We start from the raw sequence: 25,608 nt of genomic DNA, 5'->3' as shown, positions 1-25,608 counted from the left end.
GGCGAGTTATGGGACCAGAGTTGGTACAGCAGGCGTATGATAAGGTTCGGCTCATCAAGGAAAGAATCAGTGCAGCTCAAAGTCTAAGAAGAGTTATGCTGACAATCGCTGCAGGAATTTGGAGTTTGATGTGGGTGATCACGTATTTTTTAAGATAGCTCCGTTAAAAAGAGTTATGAGGTTTGGTAAAAATGGTAAGCTTAGCCCTAGGTTTATCGATCCGTTTATGATTTTAGAGAAAATGGGGCCGGTGGCTTACAGGCCAACTTTGCCACCTACACTATCCAGAATGCATGACGTATTCCACGTATCTATGTTGAGGAAATACGTCCCAGATCCTTCTTATATTATCAGCTATGGTGAGTTAGAGCTCAATGATTCACTAGTTTTTGAGGAGGTACCAGTGCAGACTGTGGACAGAAAGGAACAGGAATTACGTAGTAAGAAGATTCCTTAGGTAAAAGTTCTATGGAGGAATCATGTGATAGAAGAGGCTTCTTAGGAGCTCAAGGAACAAATCAGACAAAAATATCCACAACTGTTCCAAGAAGTTTAAATGTAATTAGAAATGTGAGTAAATATGTAATATTTCTTTTGCAGGTACATGTAATACTTTAGTTTAGTATGTGGTCTTTTAGTTTCAGGGGAAATTTCTTTTGGTATATGTAATCTCCCAAAATTTGAGTTGTAACCACGGTATTCCTCCTCCATAAGTGAGGTTAAGTAATAAAATAAATAGACCATTTTGCCTAAGAGATGATAAACTATGTGAATAGTAAATTTCAAGGACGAAATTTTATAAGGAGGGGAGAATGTGACAATCTGAATAAAAATGGTATTTAAAATAATAAAGAGGAAAAGAAATTACTAGAGGACTCATCGACGAACACAGGGGATTCATCAATGAGGGTATAAGCGAATTCGTTAACGAAAGCAAGATTCGTCGATGAGGAGATACCGAGAAAAATTTTAAGTTGACTGAATTTCATCGATGAGGAGTGGACTTCGTTGACGAAATTATTAAAGGACTTGTCGACGAATGACGTGGCTCGTCGACAAATCCAGTTCTATAAATACTAAAAATCCATATTTTTAACTTCACAATTAAGTAAACTCATCCTCTCTCTCTCTCCTCCATTCGGCTCTCTCTCTCTTTGATTTTGGGCCGGATTTATGTCGGTTCGACAATCCGAAGCCACCACGACGCTCCTAGGGAAGTTCTCTCCAAATCTACCGGAGCAAATCGCTAGTGAAAGCAAGTTGGAATTCATCAAGTTGGAATTCATCCCTAAGTTGAGGTAAGGCTTTTTAACTCAAATTTGATCTTATGGCAGTTATAGGAAATTATATACACGTAGAAATACTGAAGTTTAGTACTGAGAGTTTTCATTTTCAGGGTATTGATCAGGATACCCTACAGGTGTTAAACCAGGATATTTTAGGGCCTTTCTCAGTGGCCAGGTAAGGGAATAAACTAAAACAGTTATTTTCATGCAAATTATTATTATTTATGAGAAAAGTTATTTTCTGGAAAGCATGTATTATATCTGTAGATTACGAAGGAAATGTACATTTGAGAAAAATACTGCTACTATGTTGAAATGTATATATATGTATGAGATGCCAGAAATTATGATTTTAGAATGTAATGTATGGTTTTGTAGAGCAAATGTGTGGCATGAATATTATTTTACATGAAAGAATATCATGATATGACAATAATACAAATGGAATATGTTTTGAGAAACTATGAAAGAATGCAGTACCTTATGATGTTGAAAATATATGATAAATTGATTATTTTCATAATGATATACATATATGAAAAGATTTTGGCGCAAGGCCATATCTATGTATGATTTCGGTGCAAGGCCGTGTTTATGTATGATTTCGGTGCAAGGCCGTATTTATGTATGACTTCGGCGTAAGGCCGTATTTATGTATGATTTCGGCGCAAGACCGCATTTATGAAATGTTCGGAACGAGGCCGTATTTATGAAATTATGAAAGATGCTATATTATCATATATTATATGTTATCAAAACTCGAATGTTAGTTTAGTTCAGTTTCAGGAGCTCGGTACTGTAACTATATAGATCAGATATCTATGTTCAGACTTGTGCTAACCACCCCACAAGGGGGTGGGAGATGGATAGTCGATGTGGCTTTCAGTGTAGAGTTGTAGGCGTCCACTTGACAGTCCAGACTAGGGTGCGGCGAGCCCATCGTACTTACAGACATTTTTGACTCAGCAGTGGTCAACCAGCCATTGTCGGGTCCCGCCTTTGGGCTACACAACCCGTCATGGGGAGTAATACATGACATTAGCTAGCTATTCATCCTGGGTATGTTTTCAGTATTATCAATTATAACAAATATTTTATGTACAATATGACTTATTAGAAAATATGAAAGCATGTGATTAATCAATATGATATGATGAACGTTTACGAAAATATGAAATATACTGTATATGTATAATTGCATTAAATATTCATGTTGCCACACAGTTGTATTTAGTTTATTTTCCCTTATGGAGATGTGTCTCACCCCCAACATTAATTAACTTTTCAGGAGACCGAGAGAGACCGACGGGTTAAGGCCGTTGTTCAGTTAGTGATATTACCCCGTTAGGAGGGTAAACAATGTACTAGGATCAGAATTATTTTGGTTATGGGATCCTAGATGTATTTTGAAATGTTTTGGAAGAATGTAAATAAATACAGTATTTTGGGAATGTAGATAACTCTGGTATTATGCTTTATGGATGGACGATTGAGATTTTATACTTGTTGCTACTTAGGTTTCCGCTGTGATTGACAGGTGTCCCCGTTACCCACGGGTTTGGGTCGAATTTTCCATTTATTATGTTACATTTTATATTAATATTTTGAGGTCATTACACTTCAACTATTATAATTTAGCACCAATAAATTTGTTTTTATATATTTAGAACATACTCACCTCACTACCATGGAAACTAGTCTTAATAGGCTCTTAGAGTATTTTTAAGATAAATGATTAGCACCTCTTTTTTTGATGATGATCAAAGGGGGAGAAGATATTTGAAGTTATCCATGGGGATAAGATTTATGGTGTTATATATGTGAGGGAAAACATGATGTATGTGTGGGGGAAAATATGCATGTAATGTTATAAACTTTTTATTTTATGGAATGCATGTTAAAAGCTCAAATGAATATGAATTGTTTTTATGCCTCATATGCATATAGTAAGGGGAAGCAAATTATAAATATCATTTAACAATATGCATAAATTAAGGGGGAATGCATAAATTAAGGGGGAGTTTTACAACATACCCCATATAGAACACCAATGGTTTGCCGTCATCAAAAAAGAGGAGAATGTTAGTATTAAAGGCTACATAAGTTTAATTGTCTTGTTTTGATGATAAAAACCCATTAGTGGTTCTAAGTAAGATTTTCTTTGCACAATAAGCCTTAGCAAGAACAAACATAAATGCAAATATTAAGTAGATTCTTAATAGGTTAGACATCATCAAAAAGGAGGGGGAATGTTAGCCCTGACAGCTACACTATCTTGGCTTATATGTTTTGATTATATTAACCTATTTGTTGTTCCTAGTGTTTTCCATCCTTGCAGATCTTATCTAGTACAGGTACAAAGTGTTGGATACGTGGAGGCATCAAATTAGAAGAAAAGATCGGATCGAGTAGACATCAAATAGAAAAGATCAGAAGGATGCTGATTCTGAAGCACCAAAGCACATCTTGAAGTTTTTATTGTGTATAAATTAATTGTAATAAGGTTTGTGTGAGGGAGTGCGTATAGTAAATCTTGCGATGTGTGTCATGCATGATTTATAAGTAAGTGTTGAGCCATTGCATAAGCATACTAGGACACATGAGCATATAGGATCTACACGAAAGTAACAAACAATTCATAGTTTTCTAAGTTAAAACAAGAGTTTGTCAAATGAATCCTAAAACTCAAATATGTTTTCAAAGGGACAAAATTTTAACATCCTAGTTTTAAGAACATTTTTATACTTAGTCCCGATTATGTTAAAACAAGTTTTATGTCCTAAAGGTTCAAAGAAAGTCAAGTATATTTATTAAAGGACATACTACGCATATAAGACATCAAAATGGGTTTTCAAACGTGTTTTATTAATTAAGATATCTTATATTCAAAAGGAAACTCATTTGGACAAGTTTTATTCTTCATTAGACTTAATATATTTCATATACTTTTTTCCAAGAATGTTTTGAGTCATTAAAACACTTTTTGATAAGGAAAAACAAAGCAGTTGTCACTACCGTAGTGTAGCCTTGAGTTCTGAACACATTTCAGTATTTTGAGCATAACTTTTGATAAAAAATAAAAAATAAATAAAAGTCCAAATGGGACGATCTTGGTGTCCCTAGAAAGTTAAGACAAAATACCACAACTTTCATGTTGATGAATTTTTCTAATTCAAGGACCTCATCTATGAACACAGGGGATTTGTCGACGAGTTACAGTATGTGATTAATCGACGAGTGCAGGGGCCTAATCGACAAGTCCAATAGGTAGAATGACGCTAACGGGCGGAAAATGACTAGTTTACTAAATAAAAATATCTTGTCTTCCCCCCAACTGCTAGTTAACGGCTCCTAAGGCTCTTGGGTTATAAATACATGTTATTAGACTTGTATTAACATGGTTTTGAAGGCTTTTGATCATTCTTAGTGAAAAACATCTTTTTATACCAAAACCGAAGCACCTAACACTGTATTGTTGTTCTTCATTCACAAGTGCTCATTCTCTCTTGCTCTTTAATTGTGTTTGATTCATTACTTGAGGGATAGTGTGAGGTCTGTTTTGTATTTAATATTTGCTCATTTGAGGAGCATCATATTGTATTTCCATCATCTTCTTGTAAAGGTTTTTTATGAACTGTTTGGTGAAGGTTCTTTATGAACCGAAGAGGCTCTTTGTGAGCGGGTAGGGATTTGTTCCCAAGTTTTAAGGCTTCTCCATCAGTAAAGGAGTTCCTTAGTGGATTGTGGAATCCTTGGGTTGGTCTCAAGGCGTGGGCATAGGTTTGGTGCCGAACCACGTAAAAATATCGATGTTAATTTTCTCTACCCTTGTCTTCATTCTATTTGTCTTGTGCATGATTTACATTTACTTATATTGTGATATAATTTCTTGTATCTTTCCAAGAGTTTTTATTTTGTAGAGAAATATGCATTCCGCGAAAAGAGTCTATTCACCCCCTTTAGACTACATACTCCCAATACTGGGACAACTAACAAATACCTAGTGCTATTTTTTGACAACTAAATTTCAACTAAAAGTGTCAACCTATTCAGTTAACCAACTACACATTAAACCCAGAGCCAACCAAAGCCTCGCAAGAATAAGTGTGAAACCTAGTGGGCTTACTATTTTGTAGGTTTTTTCACATAACCTCATAAGCTACACAACAAAAAAAAAAAAATGTTGTAGATAAGAGGACAAAAAATAACATAACAAAGATAGCCTATAAGAAAAAAGAAAATGTAGATCAATGGAAGAAAAGTATGTCTGTTTCTACAAGTAACATAATTGTTCAATTTCAAAAATAATTTAATCATCATAAATAGATTGAATTTTTTATTTGTGACAACCACAAGTTGACGAATGTAGAATTTATGATAATATATGAGAGGGTATTATGCATCATATTGTCCCAATTTCAATTACATACATAATAAATTAGGGCTCAAATCCATCCAAATTAAGCAAGAAATGTGTGTGTGTATGTGTGTGTGTGTGTGTGTGTGTGTGTGTGAGAGAGAGAGAGAGAGAGAGAGAGAGAGAGAGAGAGAGAGAGAGAAGATCAGGAGGAGTTCATTCCATACATACTTAATGGTGAAGATTGACAACCTCCTACGAATATGAGTTGACACAAGTGGAGGTCTTCATATGGCGCTTGTTAGACAAGTTTGATAGAGGTCTTCAAAGAAGAAGAAGAAGAAGAAGAAGAAGAAGAAGAGAGGGAGATTGATAGAAAGATGGAGGTCTTCACATGGCACTAGTAAAAGTCAAGGACAAGGAAAAGTGAAAGGGGTCAAGGAAGAGAGGTAGTGGGGGTTGACGAGAGGAGTGTTGGGACAACAATGTGCCATGGGGAGTAATAGTTTGTTTATAAATAGTAGTTAACTTCTCAGAGTTATCAAAGGTTTGTATAGATTGGATAAGATGAGTACGAATTATATGAGGTATGTTTAGTTGGTTTACTTTTGGTACTGGTATATTTTGTTTTCCTTTTTTGTTTGGTTTAATGTGTGGGGTGTTTTATTGGTTATTATGTAAAGTCCAAGTGTCCTTTTGTTTTTACAATATTTCTCCGTCTTAAGTAAGATTTATTAATAAACTTGGAACGGGGCTGCTATGTGAGTGGCTTTCGGCTCTTTCAAAACCAAAAAAAAAAATAGTTGGGGGTTGGATAGATTTGGATTTGTAAAAGGAAGAAATCCATATGGATTTGGTGTTGTAAAATTCATTGGGCTTGCATTTATATTTGTGGATTTGGGCCTTCAAGGATTTCACTTGGAATCTAAATTTAAAACTGAAGTTATGTTTCCAAACAAAGGATTTAGAATTGAGACCTCCCAATCTAAATCAAAGCCTCCAACTCTAAACATCCCAACATAACTTAGTTTATTATCATGAAATATGAATTCATGACAAGCGTTTTACCCACCTGCACTCCCAAAAAAAAAAAGAAAAGGAAAAAAAAGCCAAACCGATGACAACTTTTCTGATGATCAAAATAAGGACAAGTTATTCATTGTGCAAATGGTAGACCACATAGATCAACACGTCCACATAGATCAACACGCGCGCGCATACACACACACACATAAATATATATCAAAGGCCTAGATCAAAAGGCACGCCAGTGGATGGCAACCAATCACTTCCAGAAATAAAAGTTTCAACGGTGAATTTGGAAGCATCAGCAGCATTGAGAACATGATAGCCAGACCATGTCACTCTGTTCTTGGTGGATGCCCCATCTCCTGTGTTACCATACTCTCCATAATACAAGGTGTCAAGAGCAAAGTTGCCATCCCATTCTTTCCACCCTGCCGGATCTATCAGATTATCCAGGTAACTAACGATAAAGACTGTTCGCGAGTACTTCTGCCATGGCCTTCCAAGGTATGTAGGAATAGTGTCGCTCTGAACAGCCTTAAGCTCAGGAGCAGCAATGACTTTAGAATTGTGAATGGAGATTCCAGTGTTCTGGTTAGGGTCAGTCCTCCCTTGGGCTGTCACCACATTCATATTGTGAATGGGCTTTCTTGCATAGATGTTACACTTTTGGAATACTACTGCAGCATTTCCAAATATGAAGTCCACAGTTCCATAAATATCACATTCCCTGAAAAACTGTCTTCCAGAATGGACGTACAAAGTATCTTGGTACCCTTCAAAGCTACACTCGTAGAATGCTGAAAGATCAGATAAGGAAAGGACTGCTACAGCTTGCTGATTGATTGCTCCGGCAGTGTTCCGATATGTTATGCCTCGACTTAGGAATCCATCGCCATTAATAGCTAAAAATTCAAAATTTATAAATAAAAATTATTTAATTGATTAATCTAAAGTTAAAGAAGTTGTCGGTGAACAATAAAAAATGTTTAAAAACAAGAGGGGGGTTGGGGGGGGGGGGGGGGGAACCACCATATGCAGCACTAGTTTTCTTTTTCTTTTTTTTTTTTAAATGACCTTGAAAGAAACTTTTGACATTGGGGAATGGTACTGAGGAAAAAAATGAAAAAAAATTTAAGTAAAAAGTAATTAATTTCAAAGTTCAAACAAGAGAAAGTTAGTTACTTTGTGTGAGGATCCTCAAAAAAGGATCCCGTGTTGAATTTTCTAATGGATTACAATTATTTTCTTGAGAGGTTTTGATAAAGTAAACTTGAAAATTTTAATTTATCTATTTATTTTATACAAATTTTATCTTCAATTTTATTAATCACAAGCATTATTTATAATGAGTCATGAGTTACTAAAAATTCATGGCAAAAATAAAAAGTAAAAAATATAATTTTCATAGAAAGAGTTCAAAGGAATCCTGCTACACTGGGTTCTCAATAATTAAAAAAATAAAAAATAATGTTAACAAATACAAAATATACATAAAATTGAAATAGATAAAATATTTAAAAACAGTTGTTCTTATATATTAAATTTTTTAATTATAGTTTGCAAATAGATAAATGAGCTAATCATAAAAAAAAATAATAAAGGAATAAATTATGGTAAAATAAAAAGATGTTCAAACAAAATAATTACAATATTAGTTAATTATTATTTTTTTGTGTCGTCACTAATTTTCCAAATCAATATATGAAATGCTAAAAGCCTTGGAATAATTATAAAATTATTTTAAATTACTAAACTTTGTACACCACAATGGGATTCTTTTAAGATATTGAGGCCAAACACAATTCTTTTACAAAATATCTATACCAGTCCCCATCTCCCTTTGTCTATGCTCATTTATATATATATATATTTGTAAACATATTAAAAGTCTAAGGTTGAAATCGTAGAAGAGATGAAACAAATTTTGAAATGGGGTAAATGGGGGCGAGAGAGACTGCTCTAAATGTATTCTCCATGGATTTTGTAATGAATCTTTGATGGTTTGTGTTAACGTTTTTATGGATATTCTCTTGGATTAATATAATATAAGTAGTCTTTTTCATTATGGTGTTTTGATGTTTGGATTGTGATATATCTTATTACTTTAGTACTATTCCATCTTTGCTTGTGTGATATCCTATCGTTCCTAGTTTCTCATGGATATTGAAACTTATCCAGTACGCGTGCTTGTAGATGTGAACGTGTGACTATTGGATGACTCGTCGAGGGAGAGCTCTGAACGAGTATCACATGGCCCGCACATGAATCCTATTTTGGTGGTCTGTGACACTGCATGATCTATGCCTGATAAGCCTCTTATCTAATATAAAAATAAAATAAAAATAAAAGTAGAACCTAGCAAGGCACAAAGTTACTCACATACAGTAGATGAGTTGAATGTCGTATAGCCGCCTTGGACACTCCTACTACCAGTGATTATAGTTTTTCCAATACCATCCCCTACCAACATTACATTGTTCAAGTTGTTTCCTATCTCAACTTTTTCATCATATGTACCTTCCTTCACCAAAATCACAAATCTTCCACTTCCTGACCACTTTGATGCTGCATTAATGATCGCTTCCCCTATCGTTTTGTAATTTCCCGACCCATCTTTTGCCACCACCAAATTCGCTTGAGAAGCTAGGGATGAAGAAGGTTGTTGTAAGAGCTTTTGGTCGCTGGGTTTCACCCAATCAGGAAAACCATCGTCTTCATACCTATTAGACACTTCTACTTCGAATTTTGATGACAGTAACTTGTTGAGAGCCAAAGCATTGCGAATGAAGATTCCCACGCTGTCAATTAACATTAAGGGCAATATGTGGTTGATAACCCCGAGCTCCACAAACCCTGCTCGACAGGTTTCGAGGTTGGTAAGAGCAGTGCTAAGCCACGTTTGTGAATCTCCCCAGGTGCATTTTGTGGTGTGAATTGTTTTGTTAAGGCGCAAGATAGTGTAGTCGTAGAGTTTGCCACAATCAAGCCAAGCAGCTTTTTCCTTATTGCCGTTGCATTTGGAGCCTAGTGAATCAACGGTGCTTTGGGCACGGAGAGCGCCGTCCAAAGCCAGTTGTAGTGCCAACTTTAGAAAATCAGACTTTTGATCCACAATACCAGAGTTAGGATGACCGCTAAGTGACTGCTCACAAACTTGGGGGAAAGGGGTTTGGTTACACCACTGGTTTGCATTAACTAAACTCTTGCCAGAAGCAGGTTTTTGTTGAGAAAAAAGTATATGTATAATAAGTACTGTGAGTGTTACAAATACTGGTTGATATGCCATTTCTAATTCAAGATGGATTCTATATCCTAAGGCTGGGGTTTGTATCAACTAGATAACAACTTCTTATATATACATGTATGTTGAAGCATATTTGACGACCTTTTTTTGAAAAAGATATCCCACTTATACACTTCAAATTCAAATTTACTATAATGTTGACACGCATGCCAATAGTGTTCGTATGTAAGAAGGGCATTGTTTGTCAACATTGGTGATACTTTGACTATAAAGTCTACTTATTAGGTCTTGAAATCGTGTGTAGAATTATTGTTTATATGCTCAGAGTTGTTCAAAGTGATGAGAACATGTTTTGGTTCACAATTAACACATAGTTACTCATATGTACATGTTTTCCAATTGCTCACATGCTTATTTTATAATAGAAAGTTATAAATATGCTCATGGTGGAATTATCGTTATAGAAAATAGTTATTTGGATTTTGCAATGCAACTCCATACATGTGATCAAGGTAGATTAGTATTATAATTGACCAAGAAAATTGAAAGAAAAAAATAAAAAAAGAACATGGTTATACACGTTACTTGTATATGCAATGAGGATAGATACTATAAAATGCTTTTATTCCCAATAAATTCCATGATGTAGTGATCACGGGTTGAGGATAAGTCCCATTTGATACTTTCTTGATCACCAAATTAATAAAAGTCAATTGATACATAGTGATAAGAAGAAAAATAAAGGACCCAAATGCTATTTCTTGCCCCAATAAACTCAAGATATATAGAGACCGAGATGCATATTATAAGGGATTAATGTAAATTGAGTTAATTATGGAGAAGCTTTAGAAAATGCAAGTGGGTTATATTATTTTTGTTGGAGATATGGCTTATATTCTGAGTTGAACACAAGCACCGGGGAAAGCACCATGAAGCAAGGAACAAAAGAGAGGTTTTCTAGATGGCAGGTTTGAGGGATGGTTTCAGGCAGTGCCGTAGGATATTCTTCTTGGCTTCAAACCATTCACGGTTAGGCTCGCGGACGTCACGGATTTTGAAATCAGAGATCAAAAGATTGGGAGTTTTGGGAGGAATTTCCTACGGGGGATCGCTATAGAAGTGTTTACGATATACTAGAAATATTATATACACATTAGATTAGTATATAATCATTATTATGTTACCCTATTTAGATAAGCTTTGTGAGCTTCACATGGAGATAGTGAAAAATAGTCGCTACTCCCATGGACGTAGGCAAATTACCGAACCGTGTAAATTCTTGCGTCATTGGTTATTGCTTTTAGTTGATAGTCATTGTTAAGTGATTGCTTATTTAGTATAGTTAATCCTCAAGTGTTTGCTTTGCTTGTTCCATTGATTGTTTCATGAAAGTTGGTGTGAGGTCTTCTGCTGTGCACACGTGGAACCGACAATTGGTATAGAGGTGCCAAGTTGTACAATAATTGGTATCAGAGCTATTGGTCCGCAATAGCTGAGATTTTTTCTACTAGGTTCGAGGTTAGTAAGTTCGATGGAACGACGAATATCCGATTTGGGAAAATGAGGGTGAAGGATTTGCTTATGCAACAAGGGATGGTGAAGGGTTTATACTGAAAAAAGCTGGAAGGCATGCACAACACAAGTTGGAAGGAGTTGGGAGCAAGATCTATGTCCACTATCAGGTTATGTTTGGCCGATGAATTATTGTATCACATCATGGATAAGGAATCACTGGCAGCGGTTTGGCTGAAACTAGAGTGCCGGTACATGTCCAAGTCATTGATGAACAAGTTGTGTCTTAAAAAAAAATTATATTGGCTTAAGATGACAGAGGGTTTGAACTTGACTTAGCACATCAACACATTTAATTAGATCATTAGTGGTCTAGAGAGAGTTGAAGTGAAGTTTGAGGAAGAGGACAAAGTGTTAATGCTACTGAATTCCCTACCTACGTCACCTATATACAAGAATCTAGTTATGACACTGATTTGGGGGAAGGAAACCCTTGAGTTAGAGGACATCACGAGTGCATTTATGGCGTTCCATTAGAGGAAGAAGGCTAGCAATGAGGGTTCATATAGTGAAGGGCTTGTGGTAAAGGGTAATCAAGATCGTGAGAAAGGCAAGTCCTAGAGCAGTTTGAGTTGTAATAAACTCAATTGTAGCCCAGAAGGAGGAAGGGCATCCGCTATTTTAAGTGTGGAAAACTAGGGCACATAAAATCAGAATTTCTAGAATGAGAGAAGGGGAAAGAAAAAACTTAAAAGGTTTTGTCAAAATATGTTGATGTAGTGGAAGAAGGGGACTCAGGGAGCACTGATTGTAAGATTCTTTCACCTTCATCAGGTTCAAAATGTCACACGGATTCTTGAATCTTAGACTCGGGATGTTCTTTTCACATAACGCCCAACAAATCCATGTTCACTATTCATAGATTGGTGAGTTCTAGTTTCGTTCTAATGGGAAACAATGCGGCCTGCAAAGTTTTCAGAATGGATGTACAAAGTATCTTGGTACCCTTCAAAGCTACACTCGTAGAATGCTGAAAAATCAAATAAGGAAAGGACTGCTACGGCCCGCTTATTGATTGCTCTGGCGGTGTTCTGATATGTTATGCCTCGACTTAGGAATCCATCGCCATTAATAGCCACAAATTCAAAATTTATAAATAAATATTATTTAATTGATTAATCTAAAGTTAAAGAAGTTGTTGGTGAACAATAAAAAATGTTTAAAAACAAGAGGGGGGGGGGGAACCACCATATACAACACTAGTTTTCTTTTTCTTTTTTTTCTTTTTTTAAATGACCTTGAAAGAAACTTTTTGACATTGGGGAATGGTACTGAGGAAAAAAAATGAAAACAAATTTAAGCAAAAAGGTAATTAATTTCAAAGTTCAAACAAGGGAAAGTTAGTTACTTTGCGTGAGGATCCTCAAAAAAAGATCCCATGTTGAATTTTCCAATATATTACAATTATTTTCTTGAGAGGTTTTGATAAAGTAAACTTGAAAATTTTAATTTATCTATTTATTTTATTCAAAATTTATCTTCAATTTTATTAATCACAAGCATTATTTATAACGAGTCACTAAAAATTCATGGCAAAAATAAAAAATAAAAAATATAATGTTCATAGAAAGGGTTCAAAGGATTCCTGCTACCCTGGGTTCTCAATAATTAAAAAATAAAAAATAATGCTAATAAATACAAAATATACATAAAATTGAAATAGATAAAATATTTAAAAACAGTTGTTCTTATATATTAAATTTGTTAATTATAGTTTGCAAATAGATAAATGAGCTAATCATAAAAAAAAAAAATGAAGGAATAAATTATGGTAAAATAAAAATATGTTCAAACAAAATAACTACAATATTAGTTAATTATTATTTTATTATTATTTTTTTGTGTCGTTACTAATTTACCAAATGGATATATAAAATGCTAAAAGCCTTGGAATAATTATAAAATTATTTTAAATTACTAAACTTTGTACGCCACAATGAGATTCTTTTAAGATATTGTAAGAGGCCAAAACACAATTCTTTTACAAAATATCTATACCAGTCCCCATCTCCCTTTGTATATGCTCATACACACACACACACACACACACACACACACACACACACACACACACATATATATATATATATATATATATATATGTAAACATATTAAAAGTCTAAGGTTGAAATCGTAGAAGAGATGAAACAAATTTTGAAATGGGGTAAATGGGGGCGAGAGAGACGGCACTAAATGTATTCTCCATGGATTTCTAATAAATCTCTCATGGTTTGTGTTAACATTTCTATGGATATTCTCTTGGATTAATATAATATAAGTAGTCTTTTTCATTATGGTTTTTTGATGTTTGTATTGTGATATATCTTATTACTTTAGTACTATTCCGTATATATGAGTGTCTTTTCTTATGTGATATCCTATCGTTCCTAGTTTCTCATGGATATTGAAACTTATCCAGTACTCGTTCTTGTAGATGTGAACGTGTGACTATTGGATGACTCGTCGAGGGAGAGCTCTGAATAAGTGTCACACGGCCCGCACTTGAGTCCTATTTTGGGCGTCTGTGACACTGCATAATCTATGCCTGATAAGCGTGTTAACTAATATAAAAAGAAAATAAAAATAAAAGAAGTAGAACCTAGCTAGGCACAAAGTTACTCACATACAGTAGATGTGTTGAATGTTGTATAGCCGCATTGTACACTCCTGCTATCAATGATTATAGTTTTGCCAATACCATCCCTTACCAACATTATATTGTTCAACTTGTTTCCTATCTCAACTTTTTCATCATATGTCCCTTCCTTCACCAAAATCACAAATCTTCTACTCCCTCACCACTTTGATGTTGCATTAATGATCGCTTCCCCTATCGTATGGTAATTTCCCAACCCATCTTTTTCCACCACCAAATTCGCTTGAGAAGCTAGGGATGAAGAAGGTGTTCATAAGAGCTTTTGGTCGTTGGGTTTCATCCAATCAGGAAAACCATCATCTTCATACCTATTAGAGACTTGTACTTCAAATTTTGATGACAGTAACTTGTTGAGAGCCAAAGCATTGCGAATGAAGATCCCCACACTATCAATTAACATTAAGGGCAATATGCGGTTGATAACCCCGAGCACCACAAACCCTGCTCGACAGGTTTCAAGGTTGGTAAGAGCAGTGCTAAGCCACATTTGTGAATCTCCCCAGGTGCATTTTGTGGTGTGAATTGTTTTATTAAGGCGCGAGACAGTGTAGTCGTAGATTTTGCCACAATCAAGCCAAGAAGCTATTTCCATATTGCAGTTGCATTTGGAGCCTAGTGAATCAATGATGCTCTGGGCATAGAAAGAGCCGTCCAAAGCCAATTGTAGTGCCAACTTTAGAAAATCAAACTTTTGCTCAAGAATACCAGAGTTAGGATGACCGCTAAGGGACTGCCCACAAACTTGGGGGAATGGGGTTTGGCTGCACCATGGTTTGCATTAGCTAGACTATTGCTAGAAGAAGGTTTGTGTTGAGAAAAAAGTATACATATAATAAGTACCGTGAGTGTTACAAATATTGGTTGATGTGCCATTTATAATTCAAGATGGATTCTATATCTCGAGGCTAGGGTTTGCATCAATTTAATAACAACTTTTTATATATACATGTACACTGAAGCATATTTGACGACCTTTCTTTGAAAAAGATATCCTAGTTATATACTTTAAATCCAAATTTACTATAATGTTGACACGCATGCCAATAGTGTTTGTATGTAAGAAGGGCATTGTTTGTCAACATTGGTGATACTTTGATTATTAAGTCTACTTATTGGGTCTTGAAATCATGTGTTGAATTATTGTTTATATGCCCAGAGTTGTTTAAAGTGATGAGAACATGTGTTGGTTCACAATTAACACATAGTTACTCATATGTACATGTTTTCCAACTGCTCACGTGCATATTTTTTATTAGAAAGTTATAAACATGCGCATGGTGGAATTATCGTTATAGAAAATAGTTATTTGTCTTTTGCAATGCAACTCCATACATGTGATCAAGGTAGATTAGTATTATAATTGACCCAAAAAAATTGAAAAAAAAAAAAAGAACATGGTTATACACGTGACTTGTATATGCAATGAGGATAGATACTATAAAATGCTTTTATTCCCAATAAATCCCATGATGTAGTGATCACGGGTTAAGGATAAGTCCCATTTGATACTTTCTTGATCACCAAATTAATAAAAGTCAATCGATACATAGTGATAAGAAGAAAAATATAGGACCCAAATATTATTTCTTGCCCCAATAAACTCGAGATATATAGAAACTGAGATGCATATTGTAAGGAATTAATGTAAATTAAGTTAATTGTGGAGAAGCTTTAGAAAGTACAAGTGGGTTATATTATTTTTGTTGGAGATATGGCTTATATTCTGAGTGGAACACATGCACCGGGGAAAGCACCATGAAGCAAGGAACAAAAGAGAGGTTTTCTAGATGGCAAGTTTGAGGGACGGTTTCAGGCAGTGCTGTAGGATATTCTTCTTGGCTTGAAACCATCAATAGTTAGGCTCATAGACGTCACAGATTTTCAAATCAGAGATTAAAAGATTTGAAGTTTTTGGAGGAATTTCCTACGGGGGATCACTATAGAAGTGTTTACGATATACTAGAAATATTATATATGCATTAGATTAGTATATAATTATTATTATGTTACCCTAGTTAGATAAGCTTTGTAAGCTTCACATGGAGATAGTGAAAAACGGTCGCTACTCCCATGGACGTAGGCAAATTACCAAATCGCATAAATTCTTGCGTCTTTGGTTATTGCTTTCAGTTGATAGTCATTGTTAAGTGATTCCTTGTTTAGTATAGTTATTCCTCAAGTGTTTGCTTTGCTTGTTCCATTGATTGTTTCGTGCAAGTTGATGTGAGGTCTTCCTCTGTGCACACTTGGAACCAACAATTGGTATAGAAGTGCCAAGTTGTACAATAATTGGTATCAGAGCTATTGGTTCGCAATAGCTAGGATTTGTTCTGCAAGGTTCGAGGTTAGTATGTTCGATGGAATGATGAATATCCGGTTTTGGTAGATAAGGGTGAAGGATTTGCTAGTGCAACAAGGGATGGTGAAGGGTTTATACAAAAAAAAGTCGGAAGGCATGCGCAACACAAGTTGGAAGGAGTTGGAAGTGAGAGCTATGTCCATTATCAGGTTATGTTTGGTCGATGAATTATTGTATCACATCATAAATAAGGAATCGCTGGCAGCGGTTTGACTGAAATTAGAGCGCTGGTACATGTCCAAGTCATTGATGAACAAGTTGTGTCTTAAGAAAAATTATATTGGCTTAAGATGACAGAGGGTTTGGACTTGACTCAACACATCAACACATTTAATTAGATCATTAGTGATTTGGGGAGAGTTGAAGTGAAGTTCGAGGAAGAGGACAAAGTGTTAATGCTACTGAATTCCCTACCTACGTCACCTATATACAAGAATCTGGTTATGACACTGATTTGGGGGAAATAAACCCTGGAGTTAGAGGACATCACGAGTGCATTTTTGGGGTTCCATAAGAGGAAGAAGGCCAGCAATAAGGGTTCATATAGTGAAGGGCTTGTGGTAAAGGGTAATTAGGATCGTGAGAAAGGCAAGTCTTAGAGTAAATTGAGTTGTAATAAACTCAATTGTAGTTCAGAAGGAGAAAAGGCATCCACTGTTTTAAGTATGGGAAACTAGGGCACATAAAATCAGAATTTCTAGAATGGGAGAAGGGGAAAGAAAAAACTTAAAAGGGTTCACCAAAATATGTTAATGTAGTGGAAGAACGGGACTTAGGGAGCACTGATTGTGAGATTCTTTCAGTTTCATCAGGTTCAGAATGCCTCACGGATTCTTGAATCTTAGACTTGGGATGTTCTTTTCACATAATGCCCAACAAATCCATGTTCACTAGTGAGTTCTAGTTTCGTTCTAATGGGAAACAATGTGGCTTGCAAAGTTTTCAAAATAAGGGATATCAAGATCAAGATGTATGATGGTGTGGTAAGGACGTTATGTGGTGTAAGGCATGTACTTAATCTATGGAAGAATGCGATATCATTGGGCACTTTGGATTGTAATAGGTATAGTTACAAGTCTGAAGGTGGGAAAATGATGGTGTGTGAAGGCATCTTGATGGTGATGAAGGGACAGAGGACAGCTGAGAATCTTTATACACTGTGGGTAACACAACTGTAGGTGGAGATGTAGCTCAGAGTTCTGAGTCAGATAACATTGTTTTATGTAACACACCCCCACAAAAAATGGGGGTTGTTCTTAACTATGTTGTTATTAATGTTTGGGTACCGATGAGGATAGCATCAAAGGTTGGACATGGGTACTTCGTCAGTTTATCACGAAAGGCCTAGGGGTACCTCATGTGCCACAAGTTGGAGATGTTTCCCAGGTGTAACTTGTGGCTAAGGTAGTGTACAAAACCAAGAGAGAGTTCCCTAAGTAAGATAGTGGAGCTAAGTACACTAGTGTTCAAGGATTTTTGCAATGAAGACATGATATATGCAGGGCTTGTAAGGAACTTCTTGATTACGCGTCAAAACTGCGTAATTGGGCATCTCAACCTAGGCTTTACGGTTTATATTTTTAATTTAATGTCCAAAATTGTCCAATATTTTAATAAAGTGCCAAAATCATCATTCTTGAACTTTATTGCACTATTTATGAAGTTTTGGTAATTTTTTATCGTAGGAAAATTCCCGGGAACCAAAACCAACACCTGTTCGTATTTCATGCATAAATTTTCTGTCCGAGGTCCGATTGAGACGATTCAAATTTCTAGAGAAAGAGCAAACGATTATCTACAACTTTTGTGTTTTGAGTTTTGTGAGATAAGGGCTCCAAAAGAGTCAGATCTGCGACGAACAGAGAATAAATAAAATGAGAAAATAAAAAATATATTTGAATGAATATTTGATGTGACTCGGCCATGCATGGCCAATTCGGGTCAGTGCTATCCGGGTAGGGCTTCTGTATTTTCTTTTTAAACTCCTCCAGTGTAGCTCCTAGGGGAATGCTCTTCTCTCCTCTCCTCGGCTCTCCTCTGTTCTTCTTCTTCTTCTTCTTCTTCTTCTTCTTTTTCTTCTTCTTGGGTTTTGTTTTTTTTCTTTCAATTGCCGCTTTGCTCCTTCTCTATTTCCCTTTCCTTCTTCCCCTGTTTTCCTTAACCTCTTGCAGTCTCTCCCTCTCCCTGTTCCTTCCCTGCTGCTCCGGCTTCACGGACCACCCCAGCACTCCTCAACCCACTGGAGTACCACCAATACCAGCAGCAACAACACGCCTTTGCCTCGAGTACACAACACAGCTCTCCGGCCACTGCCCCACTAGCTGGAACCCGAGGAGACCACACAGTAGAACCCGAGAAGATACTCCCGAGAATACAGGACAGCCCCAGCAACACCAGCAGAGGCCATCCATTCCACCAATACCAGCAGCTACTGCTGCTCTATTTTTCTCTGTCTCGGCCAATTTCCAGCAGGCCTCTCGGCCGTTACAGCAGACATGAGATCCTCCCTGCTGCCTGTAACTCCATCACAGTCGGGCCACTCCAGCAATACCAGCCGACGCGAGGCTCTCTCTGTTTTCTCTTCTCTCATTATCTCCCTCTCTTTATTTATTTGTTTCTTTCTCTCTACTTTTAATTTTAAATTGAGCATTGTAGTTTTTATTAAGGATTCCAGCAACAATCAATTTTTCCTTCTCTTATGTTTATTTATTTATTTGTTGTTTTGTTTTTATTAAATTAGTTATTCCTTCTTTCAAAAAAAAAATAAGATTTAATTTTTAGCTGCAGTTTGATTTAGTTAGGTTCCCTTTGTTAAAGTTTGTTTTTTTATAATATTTGGGTAGTGTTTAAGTTTTTAAAACTAAATTTTGGTTCGATTTTTTTATTTGGTTAAAGATTCAGTTTTTACCGTGTGTGGTCGTGTCTATTGAGTCTCCATTATTGCATGATTTAATTTCGTAAGTTACTGTCTTTAGTTAACGCATGTCCCGATTCTTGCCTGATTAGTTTAAGGGTACTTGTGTTTGTTCTTTAATTGAGTGCTTCTTAGGTTTAGGGTTTTCAATTGCGTGTCATTTAATTTGTCACAAGTGAAATTGAACTATCTTGAAAAATCCGAATCTGAACTGAGTTCAGTGCATTTTTAATTTCAATTGGAAGAACGTAGAATCTGAGATTAAACGCATTCCCTGAGGAGATGATCTAGTCCTTGGGCTTAATATTACACGACGTAACTCCTATACTTGGGATAGCTTCCGAGCTGCTCATTTTTCGAGTGAGTCAAGTTTTTGGCACCGTTGCCGGGGAATTGCCAGTTTTAATTTCGAATTTTGCGTTTTCCTAATTATTTTTTTTATTTTCTTTTTTTAAAATAGAAAAAAAATAAAAAAAAATTGAAAATTGAAAAATTGAAAAAATTTTGTCTGTTGCCGTGTTAGTGGATTTTTGCTGGCGATTGTGATGTTTGATGCCCTGGGTTCAAGATAATTCGAATCGATTGTGTAGACTTTCACCTAGCACCAGTAGGGATACACATAGCACCGAGTCTGACTGTTTACTTGTTAATCCTACGGGTGATTCTGAATTTGAGCTGAATAATCTGTTTGGCCATTATTTTGAAGAAGCTATGGCTGCACATGCACCACGTACACTTGAAGATTTTCTACAGCCTGCACGCACATCTACACCTTCATGCATTGTGTTGCCACAAGATGCACCGAATTTCACTATTAAGCATGGCATGTTATCTGTGATTCCCCAATTTCACGGGATGGACTCTGAGAGTCCATACCAACACTTAACAAACTTTGAGATGGTTTGCACCACTTTCATTAATAGGGCTGGGACTGATGAATACATTAAACTGCGTTTGTTTCCCTTTTCTCTGAAAAACAGGGCAAAAATCTGGTTTAATTCTTTGCGCCCTAACTCTATTACTAGTTGGGCTGAAATGCAGTGTGAGTTCTTACATAAGTTCTTTCCTCTTCAGAGAACTCAGTACCTACAGAAGCAGATCAGTCAGTTCATACAAAAAGATGGCGAGACATTCCAGGCGTGTTGGGAGAGATTCAAGGACTTGATGAACATATGCCCACACCATGGTTTCGAATCATGGAAGTTAGTGAACTATTTTTTTACTACTTTAACCCCTATGTGTAAACAATTTGTCCAGTCTATGTGCAATGGGATGTTCTTCCGTAAGGAACCAGACGAGGGCTTATCATTTTTAGATTATCTCGCTAAGAGTGCCCAGCAGTGGAACGCACGACCTGAACAGGTGCCGATAGCTGCCCAACCTATCCGAGCAATCAGTGGCGGGGGCAGATATGAGGTTAAAGAGGACACTAGCTTACAGGCCCTTGTAGCTACGTTATCTAAGAAATTGGAATTCATGGAATTTGAAAAGTCGAAAGCTAAGATTTGCATGATTTGTGAGACTTCAGACCACAGACCTCGTGATTTTCAATTCTTACCTGTGTTGCAAGAGAGCAGATCTGATCAGGTGTCATCGGCAAATTGGGTTAACAAGAAGCAGAATCAGCTGCTCTCAAACACTTACAACCCTGGGTGGTGGAATCATCCAAACTTTCAATGGAGAAATGATCAGCCTGGTCCATCATCTTCACGGTATCAGCAGGCACCTCAATCATATGCACCGCCTCTGTAACCAACATACAATCTAGTCGTAGCTCCTCAACGGCAGTACCAACCGCAATAGTTTTCTCGGAGCTACGCACCACCAGGATTCCAACCAGCGTTAGTCCCCATTCCAGTAAAGAAAGCTTCTAATGATAGTATAGCGCAGGTGGCAACCATGCTCCAGCAATTCATGCAAATGCAAGTTATGACCAATGGAGAACTGAAAGATGCCATAAGCAAGATGAGTACACAGCTTAATACCCTAGAAAAAGGAAAATTCCTTGCATAGCCTCAGCCTAATCCCTAGGTATATAGACAGCCACAACAGTCAGTGCACAATGTTTCAGGGGATACGTTTGAGTCAGCAAAAGCAGTTATTACTTTGCGAAGTGGAAAGGAAGTTCCCCGTCCTAAAATGGCCACTAACCAAAAAACAACCATGCCGACACCTGAGGTGACAAATGAGACAGATAAAGGAAAAGAAAAATTAGATGAGGCCAGCTTAAGTTTAACAAAGTCAAATAATAAAGCGGATGAGCCAGTTAAGGAATACCAACCTGTGGTACCATACCCTCAGTGTTTGACATCTGGACAAAAGAACAAGTATCATATGGAGATTCGAGAGATATTCAAGCAGGTAAAAATCAATATTCCACTCTTAGATGCCATACAGCAGATCCCTGCATATGCAAAATTCCTGAAAGACCTCTGCACCGTAAAAAGGAAATTAAATGTGAAGAAAAAGGCTTTCTTAACTGAGCAGGTCAGTGCATTGATTCTTAGTCAGACTCCACAGCAACTTAGAGATCCTGGGTCCCCTACGATACCAATCATGATCGGTGAATCTCGTATTGGGACAGCTCTACTTGACCTTGGGAATAGTGTGAATCTGCTTCTATCTTCGTTACATGACCAGCTGGGTTTTGGTGAATTGAAGAGAACTACTATAATGCTACAGTTGGCAGACAGATCTGTAAAGGCACCATGAGGTATTGTTGAGGATGTTTTGGTTCAAGTGGACAAATTTTACTATCCTATGGATTTTGTTGTTTTGGATATGTGTTTCCACAATATATCAGGCTCCTGTCATTTTGGGGCGACCATTCCTTATTACTTCAAACGCCCTGATTAACTATCGGAGCGGAGTCCTGAAGCTCACATTTGGGAACATGACACTAGAAATGAATGTTTTTAATGCTTATAGGATGTCAAGTGGGTGTGATGATGCAGATACTCATGCAGTTGATGTGATAGATGACTTAGACACTTCAAAACTACTGTCGGTACTCGACGTCGATGCCGCACTTGAAAATGACTTTTTTGCGCAGTTTGAAGGGATTGATGAATTATTGCTAGAATCAGAGGAATAGATTCCAAATAGTGTTCCTCACATGTTTGATGTGAGTTATACAAGTAGTTGGCGTAAGCCTACATTTGAGGCCATTGACCTACCAGAGATTCTGAAGTCATCCGCAGAAGAAATTCCAACACTTAAGTTGAAACCATTGCTTGCCGAGCTGAAATATGCCTTCTTGGGTCCAGTAGACGGCACATTCCCTGTGGTAATTTCTTCACACCTTACTCATGAATAGAAAACTAAATTATTGCAGGTACTTCGAGAGCATCGAGGAGCGATTGGAGGGACTATTGCTGACATCAAGGGTATCGACCCTTCCATTTGCACTCATAACATCTTCCTCGAAGGAGACACTAAACCAGTTCGAGATGCACAAAGGAGGCTGAATCCATCCATGAAAGAGGTGGTAAAAAATGAAGTCCTGAAATTGTTAGCTGCTAACATCATCTATCCAATCTCCGACAGCAAATGGGTAAGCCCAACACAGGTAGTTCCGAAAAAATCTGGTTTGACTGTCATTGAAATGCTAATGGAGAATTGATCCCATCTAGGAAAGTAACGGGTTGGAGAATGTGCATTGATTATCGTAAATTGAATTCGGCTTGCCGAAAAGATCAATTCCTGTTACCTTTCCTAGATCAGATATTAGAGAAAGTAGCTGCTAATTCTTTTTATTGTTTCTTGGATGGATTTTCTGGTTACTACCAAATTGCCGTAGCACCTGAGGATCAAGAGAAGACTACCTTCAGTTGTCCCTTTGGTACCTTTGCTTTCCGCAGAATGCCATTCGGTCTATGCAATGCCCCTGCTACTTTCCAACACTATATGATGAGTATTTTCTCTGATATGTTAGATGATATGTGCGAAATTTTTATGGATGACTTTTCTGTGTTCGGTAAGTCTTTTGATCATTGTTTGACACATTTAATTGCGATTTTGAAAAGATGTGAGGAAAAGAATTTACTTCTAAACTGGGAAAAATGTCAATTTATGGTACGTAGTGGTTTAGTACTTGGACATTTGGTTTCTGAGCATGGTATAGAAGTTGACAGGGCCAAGGTAGAGCTGATTTCTCAGTTACCTGTCCCTAAGATAGTCCGAGATATTTGCTCCTTCCTTGGTCATGCCGGTTTCTATAAACGTTTTATTGAGGGTTTCAATAGTATTGCTAAACCATTATGTACCTTGTTGCAAAATGAAACTGAATTTTTGTGGACTAATGATTATCAACAGGCCTTTGAAACACTAAAGCGACATTTGACTATTGCGCCTAACATGCAACCTCCTCGGTGGGACTTGCCATTTGAGATCATGACCGACCCTAGCGACTATGCTCTTGGTGCTGTTCCAGGTCAACGAATTGATAACAAGCCGTCGGTTATTTATTATGCCAATCGAACTTTGAATGATGCTTAGAGAAATTATACTACCACTGAGAAGGAATTGCTAGCTGTTGTTTTTGCTTTAGAAAAATTTCGCTCTTATGTCATTGGTGCACCTGTCATTATTTTTACTGACCACTCTGCTTTGAAATATTTATTAGCAAAGAAGGACGCCAAGCCCAGGTTGATCAGGTGGATACTACTCCTCCAAGAATTTGATATCACCATACGTGATAAAAAGGGTGTGGAAAACATTGTAGCTGACCATCTTTCTCAGTTGCAGCTACCCGAGGTACTGGTGTCCACTCCCTTGAATGATGACTTTCCTGATGAACGTCTCTTTGCTGTGTCACGCATACCATGGTTCACTGACATTGTGAATTATCTCATCACCGACCGAATGCCAGACCATTGGCTCACCCAGGACAAGCGTAAGTTCCTAGCTGAGGTAAGACATTATTATTTTGATAATCCATACCTGTTCAAATATTGTTCTGACCAATTGGTGCGTAGATGTGTTCCAGATGATGAATTTAATTCTGTGATGCATTTTTGCCATTGTGGGACATGTGGAGGCCACTTTGCTGCTAAGAAAACTGTTTCAAAAATATTACAAAGTGGACTCTACTGGCCCACCATGTTTAAAGATGTTGAAAATTTTTGTAAAGCATGTGAGGCCTGTCAAAAATTAGGAAAAATTACTGCCAAGAATGAAATGCCTATGTCCCCCATATTGACTCTTGAGATTTTTTATTATTGGGGTATTGATTTTATGGGACCTTTCCCCATTTCTTTTGGGCATTCTTACATTTTGGTCGCTGTGGAGTATGTTTCTAAATGGGTGGAGGCAATACCTTGTCAAACCAATGACCACAAGGTTGTCATACGTTTTCTCAAAGAGTTATTTGCACGCTTTGGCATGCCCAAGGCAATCATTAGTGATGGAGGGTCTCATTTCTGTAACAAACCTTTTGAAAAACTCATGCAAAAATATGGTGTAACCCACAAAGTCTCCGCCCCTTACCACCCTTAGACCAATGGTCAAGCTGAATTGGCCAATAGAGAGATCAAAATGATACTTAAGAAAACCGTGCGTCCTAATCGTAAGGACTGGTCAGAAAAACTTGTTGATGCACTTTGGGCCTACCGAACAGCTTTCAAGACACACTTAGGGATGTCTCCCTACAGGTTAGTATACGAAAAGGCGTGTCATTTACCTGTTGAAATTCAGCATCGTGTGTTATGGGCTATCAAACAGATTAACCTTTCACTTGATGATGCCATAGGTTTAAGAAAATTGCAGGAATACGAGCTTGAAGAATCTCGAAGGGACGCTTATGATAATGCTCGTTTGGCTAAGGAGCGGATGAAGTTGCTACATGATAGGAACATAAAAAAAAAAAAAAAAACAACTTTTCCTGTCTCAACAAGTGCTACTCTATGACTCCCGACTGCATGTGTTTCCTGGGAAATTGAAATCTCGGTGGGGTGGTCTGTATATTGTTGAAATAGTTCATTCTCATGGTGCGGTAGAGATTGTCGATCCGAAGAATGGCAACCGCTTCATAGTCAATGGACAGCGCCTAAAGCCTTTCATGACCCCATTTGATGTCGACAAAGAGGTCTTGCTTTTGCAAGACCCTAGGGGAGTCCTCTGACCTTTCTATGCTACTGTTTTATTTTTATTTTTATTTTTATTTTTTTTGTTTATTTGTTTTAGTTGTGTTT

General features: G+C 36.9%; 1 protein-coding gene, 1 non-coding gene and 1 pseudogene across 2 annotated transcripts; all 3 read right to left on the bottom strand.

The window, feature by feature from the left end:
* Positions 1-6,885: 6,885 nt before the first annotated feature.
* On the bottom strand, positions 6,886-9,958 carry LOC131166750 (pectinesterase-like). Its single transcript, XM_058125320.1, has 2 exons — positions 9,052-9,958; positions 6,886-7,574 (listed from the first exon to the last, which is right to left on the bottom strand). The coding sequence occupies exons 1-2, from the start codon at positions 9,956-9,958 to the stop codon at positions 6,886-6,888; spliced, it is 1,596 nt and encodes a 531-aa protein (XP_057981303.1).
* A 2,414-nt stretch (positions 9,959-12,372) lies between these two features.
* LOC131166748 (probable pectinesterase/pectinesterase inhibitor 17) lies at positions 12,373-23,623 on the bottom strand (annotated as a pseudogene).
* On the bottom strand, positions 20,502-20,607 carry LOC131167150 (small nucleolar RNA R71). The gene has a single exon (XR_009140009.1). It is a non-coding gene; the product is annotated as a small nucleolar RNA R71 (small nucleolar RNA).
* Positions 23,624-25,608: the final 1,985 nt, after the last annotated feature.

This window comes from Malania oleifera, chromosome 10 (assembly GCF_029873635.1).
Source record: "Malania oleifera isolate guangnan ecotype guangnan chromosome 10, ASM2987363v1, whole genome shotgun sequence".
In the NCBI taxonomy this organism is placed as follows: Eukaryota; Viridiplantae; Streptophyta; class Magnoliopsida; order Santalales; family Ximeniaceae; genus Malania; species Malania oleifera.
The sequence above is the reverse complement of the archived record's forward strand: the minus strand, read 5'-3'. Positions and strand labels throughout refer to the sequence as shown.

Coding starts and splice junctions, on each gene's coding strand:
- LOC131166750 (XM_058125320.1), bottom strand. CDS start 9,958: ATGGCATATCAACCAGTATTTGTAACACTCACAGTACTTATTATACAT. Junction 7,575..9,051: donor ATTCAACTCATCTACTGTAT/GTGAGTAACTTT, acceptor TTGAATTTTTAG/CTATTAATGGCGATGGATTC.